This window comes from Micromesistius poutassou (genome assembly GCF_964030765.1).
Source record: "Micromesistius poutassou genome assembly, chromosome: 23".
In the NCBI taxonomy this organism is placed as follows: Eukaryota; Metazoa; Chordata; class Actinopteri; order Gadiformes; family Gadidae; genus Micromesistius; species Micromesistius poutassou.
The window spans coordinates 10,259,134-10,268,279 of NC_140293.1; the positions used below are offsets into that span (position 1 = coordinate 10,259,134).

The 9,146-nt window shown below is 39.8% G+C and overlaps 1 protein-coding gene across 1 annotated transcript in view; it reads left to right on the top strand.

The window, feature by feature from the left end:
- The window catches only part of LOC311368797 (interferon-induced very large GTPase 1-like), a gene marked incomplete at its 3' end in the record, with an annotated part of 32,025 nt that extends 23,771 nt beyond the window's left edge, over positions 1-8,254 (top strand). Inside the window, 3 exon segments of the mRNA XM_084487566.1 lie at positions 3,010-3,270; positions 3,653-7,268; positions 7,270-8,254. Of these exon segments, the coding sequence (XP_084343692.1) occupies positions 3,010-3,270; positions 3,653-7,268; positions 7,270-8,254 (4,862 nt within the window).
- Between the last annotated feature and the right edge of the window lie 892 nt (positions 8,255-9,146).

Below are 9,146 nucleotides of genomic sequence, written 5' to 3' on the forward strand. Positions count from 1 at the left end.
TCTCCCCTCTCCTACAAACTCATATTCATTTTAGAGTTGTTCTGATACTGATACCAGTATCGGAAATTCCTCCAATACTGCCTAAAACGCAGTATCGGGTATCAGCGAGTATGCAAGTTTATGCGCCAATCCGATGCCATCACATGACTAGCTCATTTACTACCAGTGTTGGGCAAGTTACTTCAAAAGTGTAATGCATTATTTATTACTTGTTACTGTCATTTCAAAATAACTAGTTACATTACAATATTATTGTCTTTGAATTGTAAGGCATTACACTACTTTTACATTACTTTCGCCAAAATAAAAGGAAATATGGATTTGGTGTTAAATAGATCTTCTTGTGTTATGCAGGTCATTACACATCAGGAGGTGATGTGGTACGGCATTAATGACTGAGCTAGGCTTAAGGCCAACAAAAGTACAATATAATGGTCGCAGTTATGGCTCATGGTGCAATATATTTTATAATAGAAATACTGTAACTTTAGGTATTCATATTGAAATCAATAGAGCTAGAGCCTACTACTGTACAGTATATTGATATTTAAAATGTATATTCCTGTAGTTTTGACCTAACCAGATTTATCATGACATGAGCATTACTACTATGAACAAAACAAAGCCAAGACAACAGTTTTGACTCTTCAAATAAAGTGATATGGTCACTTTATTTGAAGAGTCAAAACTGTTGTTGTTGTTATTTAATAATAAATATACAATTTGAGTCAATTACAAAATTCACAATCCGTCAATGTCATTAACAATGTGTTTCCCTGAACAATGAGTGAACTCAAAACCAACAGGTATTGTGTTTTGTCAGCAGATAAAACATTTGACGCTATTGAGAATGAGGAGTCACGTGATTTTTGGGGAGGGGAGGGGTTTGAGCCCGTCCGCCATGATGGCATCCACGGCTATCGGTTGCCAGGGGCAACGTTGTCAGAGCGGCATAGAGACAGATGAGGAAATACGCAACATATCCAACATGATAGATATTTTCGGAATGTTGAGTGAAGGGCAATTTCCACCAGAACCGTCACGGAAGCGGCACGGCAATAAAAACGTTCGCCGAAGACATTAGAAACCATTATAGTCAATGTAGGCTATTCCACTGGATACGGCAGCGGCACGGAACCAAACTGGCACTACTTTTTTATAAAGTTGCCGGTTCGCAGCCGTGTCTCAGAACACTTGTACAGCATTATTACAGTATGATGTTTATGATCTTTATTTATTAATTGCGCCGCGGCCGAACTGACGCGGATATTCTCTGATATTATGTAAGCATAAGCACCGCGGAAACCACTGCTGTCAAAAGACGCTGATCCATTTTCACTGTTGACGCGAGTTGCTCTAGTTCTACCTCCACGGCCCTGCAGCGGGCAATTATCGGACAAGATTGTCCTATAGTGTGTGGTGTTCCGTCTTGTGTTCGAATCTCATGTCTTTGTATTTACGATCGGAGAGCAACAAATCGGCAGAGATTCTCTTTATGTGTGTGGTGTACATCCGACTCAAAAATCGTAGTGTGGGGCAGCCTTCAGTGCGTTGTCCATTTAGGGAACCTGACAAACTGTAGCCCACTGTTCTTATGGTTTCCTCGACGATCGTGTGAGGCATTGAAGCAGTTTTTAACGCAGCAGTTATTTCCAGGAATTGTTAAAACAGTACAGAGTTGCATCAACCTCCTCTGCTAGCAGCTACCGTGTCAACAATAACGCAAAGCTCAGCTGCACTCTCAGGGGCGTACCTTCCAACATGGCGGGAAGGGGCGGGGCTCTGTGCCGTGACGACAGCGCCTCATTCTCAATAAAAACAACACACCAATTGACCGTTCGCGCTGTCCAATCACAAGAGTGGTAAGGTCCGTCAAGCTTGCATTTCGCTATGGCGACGGCTCCAGAGAGGAAATCAGAGGAGAGGAAAGGAGCGCGGGGCTTGCGAACTGTCAATTCATTTTGGGTTTAAAATGCATTGTAACGCACGTTACTGAGATTTATACCGAGTAAAATATTACCAATTTTTTTTTTGTAATGCCTTACATTACCGCGTTACAGCAAAAAGTAATGCATTACAGTAATGCATTACTTTTGTAACGCGTTACTCCCAACACTGTTTACTACACAGGCAACGAACATCACAAACACGTGGGGTGTTATGCTGCGTTTGTTAAAGGTCAGAGGTGGAAAGTCGGAATGGGAAACACGTCATCTCCCACCTATGTGCGTTCAAGTTACCAAGTCGGAAAAACATGGATGCTTAACTACAAGAATACAAATTAATTATTATAATTATAGATTATGAAAATAAATAATCTAGTTCTGAAAGTAAATTTTGCCGACAGTAAGTGAACCGACTATACATTGCTGTCATCGTAAGAGAACCCTTCAATAAGAACAAGTGCTATTAGTTGTTACAATGCTAGATGCTGTATCGTATATACTCGGTATCCGCCGATACTCAAGTTCAGGAATTGGAATCGGTATCGGGAAGAAAATAATCGTATTGGAACATCTCTAATCCTATTCCTATCTACTGGCAATTTAAGATACACACACACTAGCACAATTATTTGGGGCCTTAATAAACAACATTCATAATAGTACATAAACAGAAATAAACCATATAAAATGTACTTTTGGATCAATAGATTTCACCATGCTGGCACTCACATCATTACTCTTGGCTGGGCTACAACCGAACAGCAAGTGGAATCTTATTGACATCTTGTCTACTCAACTTGTCTATTGTCAAATCAAGTCACAGACTTTCCACATCAGTGATTCCTGCAAAATAGACATCTGGGACCTTTTGCCTGGGACACAATACACTTTTAGTATCATTAGGATTACTGAGGGAAAACATACAAATCAGCATCTGTATCTGTCTACACTGATAAACATGCTTCATAACATGAGATCAACCCCCCTCTTAAAGTCAAACACTGATACAACCAGAAGGTTGCATGCTACATGAATATGCTTGTTTGTTTTTCATCTTTTACAGAGGCTATTCCTCCAGAAAATGTCCAAGTTTCCCATGTCAGCAGTAGAACGGTGTCTCTTACAAGGGAAACACCTGCTGGTGAGGTTGGGGGCTACGTTGTGACCTGCTTCCGTGATTCAGAGACACACCGAGAGCAGACAACAGATTCAGACAGTGTGACATTCACCGATCTGAAGCCAGGGCTCAAGTATGACTTCCAAATTAAAACACAGCTGAAAAGCGGAGGACTCAGCCAGCCTGCCTTGACATCTGCCCACACAGGTGAGTTATTCTTATAAGCTACTAAAACCTCTTCATACAAGTTTCATACTACTCTTTTTGTTTATTGTTATCATACTCTCCCCTCTACTTTAAGCTACTATTATATTCCTATTTACTGGCAATATAAGATAGCTACACACACTAGTACTATTACTGGGGGCCTTAATAAAAAACATTCATAATAGTAAATAATCAAAAATAAACCACATAAAATTACCTAAAATAACGTAAAGGATATTAATGACATATCACAAATTCCATCAAAATAACACTGCAAATGTTTAAAGATGATGATGATGATTATTACTATTACTATTATTACTATATACTATTATTATTAAAAATTAATGGACAATAATGGTTACAACTATTATATCCACAGAACCTGAACTGGAGGGTTTTCTAGAAAAGCTTGGCTTAATAGAGAACTACAAGCAGAAGCTCTCACTAAGCAGTGTCCTACAGATTGACAAGAAGGCCGTCACAGAGGAGGCAGCTAAATGTCTTTCAGATCTCCCTCGGTGCTTTCTCAAGAAGTTAATGATGGTCAATGCGACTGCTAGGAATGTGAAATGTTCTGCAGGCAGTGAGCCAGAGCAGGATGATCCTCATGGCAATGCTGATTTAGATCTTGACACCATGTTGTGCCCTAAAAAGTCAGGTGAAGACCTGAACCCATTAGACATAATCACTGCTCTCTTTCTGTGCTCTAATGGGCTCCTTCAGCAGGAAATGGCAGTCAAAATGTCCATGTGTCAGTTTGGGTTGCCTCTACTGCTTCCTGATTGTGGCACACAGAAGCACACGCTCATGCTTTGGGCTTTGAGAGGCATTGTTAAAAAGTACAGAACTCAGGCACTCTCAAACACCAAAAGCTTTATTGAAAAATCAATTGTTGTCCCTGAACTTCCGATGGTGTCCTTTGTGAGACTGGGTGAAGGTTCTTTATCGAAGTCAGAGATTCTGAATATATTCCTGAGCAATCCCCAACAATACCACAACACTTTTGTTCACCATAACATGGAATGTGGTAATGTTCCAAGGGAAATTGCAGATGGACTGGTGGAAACTAGTTGGTATCTTCCCTGTGGTAACAACAACATTGATATTTTCAATGAACCAGTAGCTGTAGCTAATCTCAGAGGGGACATTTCCCTGTGTGAATTGCAATTTTCATTTTTATGCAAAACGTCTGCTGCAGTTTTTGTGTTTCTTGACAATTTTGACAACCGATACGAACTACTCAAAAAACAAGACGAAACTGAGATTTTCTTGATAATCAATGTGAATAGCAAGAATTTCAACCCCAACAGGTGCAAAAAAGTACTGGAAGAATTAAAATTGACAAAGACCAACATCATTCTTAAACAAAATAATGTCAACAACGCCGACTTTGTCAAAACCCTACAAGATATTGTAACAAATGTTGTTCAAAAAACAGAGAAAAAAAAGAGCATAGAGCAAATGGCTGAAATTGCTATTAAGCTTGGAATAATGGTTGATGAGCAAGCCTCAGACTGTCAGAACGCTGAGAAAAATGCAGAAGCCATCACCTCAAAAATAAAAAACACTGCACAGTACAAAGAGAAAGAACTTCCTCGGCAGGGCTTAATATGGAAAGAACTGACCCATTTAGAGAAGGAGGAATGTAGGCTTACAAAACTTGGGAATGAAGAAATAGAAAATTACAAATGTGCCCTAAAAGATAAGAAAAAAATACTCCGGAATGAGCAGAGGGATTTGGCCATTTCAAATGATATTATCAGCTTCATAAATGCAATCTCATGTCCACCTGTTGAACAGGCTTATTTTTTTAAATGGATGCAAATTAAACTTGACAACTTGTCCCGAGAACATTTATCAAACCTCAGGGAGCAGTATAAACTCCAAAGTAAGGATTCGAGCAAAGAAGCACTGAAAGCCATTGATCAACAACTTTCTAACAGCTCTTTAGGCATTGAGAACTACTTTAGAGAAATGTGTCAAATCTACGAATCTACAGTCTCCCTTCCTGAAACCAATTTGTTCCGTCAACAATTCAAGCATTTGCCCAAGTTGTGTGCCCAATTACTCATTGATGGATTTCCACTGGAGCTTGTGGAAGGTGAAGCATTAAGCATTCCTTTGTCATGGGTGAAGGATGTCTTTTCTGGGCTGAAGGAATTGGTAGATCCAGAGAGCAAGATAAGAGTTGTCACAGTTCTTGGTATTCAGAGCACAGGAAAGTCCACTCTTCTCAACACCATGTTTGGAGTGCAGTTTGCAGTCAGCAGTGGTCGATGCACTAGAGGGGCTTTCATGTTGCTCATCAGAGTGAACAAAGAGTACTCAAAAGAAATTAACTGTGATTTTGTGATCATCATTGACACCAAAGGCCTGAAATCGCTAGAGCTAGCACAATTAGACGATAGCTATGAGCATGACAGGGAGCTTGCAACTATTGTTGTGGGGTTAAGTGACATCACAATAGTAAACGTAGCAATGGGGAACATGACAGACATGAAAGACATCCTACAAATCGTAGTACATGCCTTTCTCAGGATGAAAGAAGTCAGCAAAAAAACAAAATGTCAGTTTGTTCATCAGAACATATCGGATGTGTCAGCCCATGACAGTAACTTAAGGGACAGAACCGTGCTGTTAGAACAGTTGAATGAGATGACACAGGCAGCTGCCAAAGTTGAGAAAAAAGAGGAAAACAAAAGCTTCATGGATGTAATGGAATACGATCTAGACACTGGCAATGCATACATTCCTGGCCTATGGCATGGAAACCCACCAATGGCACCAGTTAATTTAGGTTACAGTGAAGCAGTTCATGAACTGAAAATGAACATTATCCAAATGTTGAAAGATTACAAGTCACCTGCTTTTAACGTGGATGAATTTCTGAAGTGGACATCAAACCTATGGAATGCCGTAAAACATGAAAATTTCATATTCAACTTTAGAAATAGCCTGGTGGCTGATGAGTACATGAAACTATGCACAGAATTCAACAAATGGGAATGGGAATTCAAAAGGCACATGTACTCATTGGAAACAAGTGCAAAAACACAGATTTCAAATTTGGGAACAGCTGCTGGCAAATCCGAGGCATCCAACATCAGAGAACTTGTCAGGGAATTGAATACTAAAGCCTGCTCAGAGCTAACTAAATGGGAAAAAAAACTTATTGACAATGTAAATGAATATTTCAAAAAAGAAGGATGTCATGTCAACCTAGTCGAGAAATACAGAGAAGACTTCATACTCAGTGCAAAATCCCTAAGAAAAGCATTGGAAAGGTCGTTTCAAGCGCAAGTAGATATAGCGACTACAAATAAAGAGGGAATGGCAAAAGTTGAGGAAGTCAAGGAAAACACCACAAAACGTTTGGAGGGAGAAGTGCTTAGATTGCTAGAGGAAGGCCGTAAAAGAAAAATCAAGCAATCAGATGAAGAGCTGAAAAAGGATTTTGACCAGATGTGGGAGAAAGCTGCAGAACCTCTCCGTGACAACATAGTGCACACAACTGACTGTATCTATGGTAAGGTTCATTTTCAACTGAGAACTCATGTAGCCTCAATGGGTAGTAATGCCAATCAGATAGTTAATGTATCACTTAAAGATCATGGACATGAGGATTTCAAAGTGAAATGTAGCAAGTTGACAAAAATTTTTAATTGGACTTATGAAGCAGAGTTACAAGCAAAGGCTGACGAAATTATAGCAAGTTGCAAAAGACTTGTATCTGTTAAAAGGCAGGAGAAAACAGATTACCATGACAATTACATTCAGGAGATTTTGCAGCACATTGATGCGAAACTTGAAGATGTGAAAACAGAGACCCAATATGTAGTGAGTTTAAAATTACACATTTGTAGTCATGCAGCCAGAAACTTTGAAAGAATGCACCAGGATTTCATAACAGAAAATGACCCAATCGGGTGTGTCAATCGAGATAAAGATAGGTTTTTTGATGATTTTAAAGACCTGTATCACGCAAGGGAGCAGGATGAAAGCTGAGGAATTTGTTAATCGTTGCCTCCAGCCTGCAGTAGAGACCTTTATTAGTGTTTCCTTGGTTCCAGAAGTTGTCAATGTAATGAATTGGTCATTTGCATTCAGCACGCGCATGTCTTTCAAATATTCTGTCCTAAAAGACTTGCTTTCAAAAGACAAGTTTTGCCACTTCAAAGAGTACATCAGTTCATATGATAAATTCATTAGGGAATGGATTCAGGAGCAAATTGAGAAACACTTTTCAGATGGGACTAAACTTTTGAAGTTAGAGGATGAACATCTAAAACAATGTATCAGATGTATTGACAATGCTATTCAAAAGGCCCAAGTGAACAAAGGAGCGACCCAAAAAGAGTTTGTTCAAGATATTTGCAGGGAGCTTAGTGATAAATTGGTAGTGTCCCAGGATGCTCTCAGTACTTGCATGGCGCTTTTGAAAGAAGCCACAGCAGAAAGGTTTGCAGACTTTCTTAAAAAATCAGTGAAGGAAATGGAACAAGCTCTGCAGAAAAAACAAAAAGAGACTGAAGTCAAAGCAAAACTAGACAGACTCGGGCCAAAGCCACTAGACAACCTTACAGCTAAGTTAGGTGGATGTGGTAAACGGTGCCCATTCTGCAGCGCACCATGTGACGCAGGGGCAGTGTGTCACACCGCTCATCATGTTGAAATACATAGGCCACAGGGGTTAGGAGGATACAGACATGAAGACTCAAAGAAACTTCTATCTTCTATTTGCACACCCTCTGTGTGGAAGCTTCATCCTTTCAAAAAATACAAAACTTATTATGAGGATTGGGTAATTCCTGCAGATAACAGCTATACAGCATCTGATTACTGGAAATATGTGATGGTCAGGTTCAACAAGGACTTTGCTGAATCTCATAATGCAGAGCCTGCAGATATTCCCACTGCATGGACAGCAATTAGCAAGAAGGATGCTTATAAAAGCCTTAAAGAGGCTTTTGGCATGCAATAGGATTTGTGGAGAAGATGAGAGTGAGATTTCTTCTCTGACCATGAGCAAGAGCAGCCTCCTTTAGAATAATATATGTTTGATCTAATGGGAGCATTATGAAAATCACCACAATTTTATCATGCGATATGTTATGGTGCAGAACAGTGGCGGCTGGTGATAAAAATTGTTGGTGGGGCACAGTAATAGAAAAAAATGAATTTGGTAGATTTGATTTACTGTATTCTGGTGCATTTTGGAGATGGCCACTACCTATTACCTATTACCTACTATTCATTCAGATTAATAGCCTACATCCTGACTTGCAGGGCCTGGGCAAGCTTACAAGCTTACCCATTGTTGTTATAATGATATTGAGGCAAATCATGATCCCTGTCCTATAGCGTCCATTTTTGTGTCTCAATGGCTATTTCAAATGCAGTTAGAAATATGGCACAGTTGCTTTATATAGTTTATATGCTACAGGCCGAAAGACTAAATTAATATGTAACTTACTTGCTCCTTTTAAGTATAACATTGCTTGGGGAGTCCAATTCCTCCACTGAAATGGGTGGAAAGTGCTTTTACAACTCGCTAGTAGTTAGCGATCCATCTCTTCTGCTGTAGTTGTGTTGCGTGAGTGTTGCTGAGGGAGGTAGCCTATTTGATTGATTCGCTGAATTGTCCAATTGTGTGGTGATAAAAAAAACAGAAAAGCCATACCATTGGCCTGGGGCACACACTGGTGCGCCCCGATGGCATTTTTTTTTTTGCGCCAATGAAAAGCCGCCTCTGCTTGATAGACAGCAAAAAGTTTGCGAGCTTACGTTGACTTCAACTTGGCCAGCGCCCCTGACCTGAAGGAGGGCTTTATTTCAAATGACCAATAACTAGCGTAGCCCAAATCATTGACATT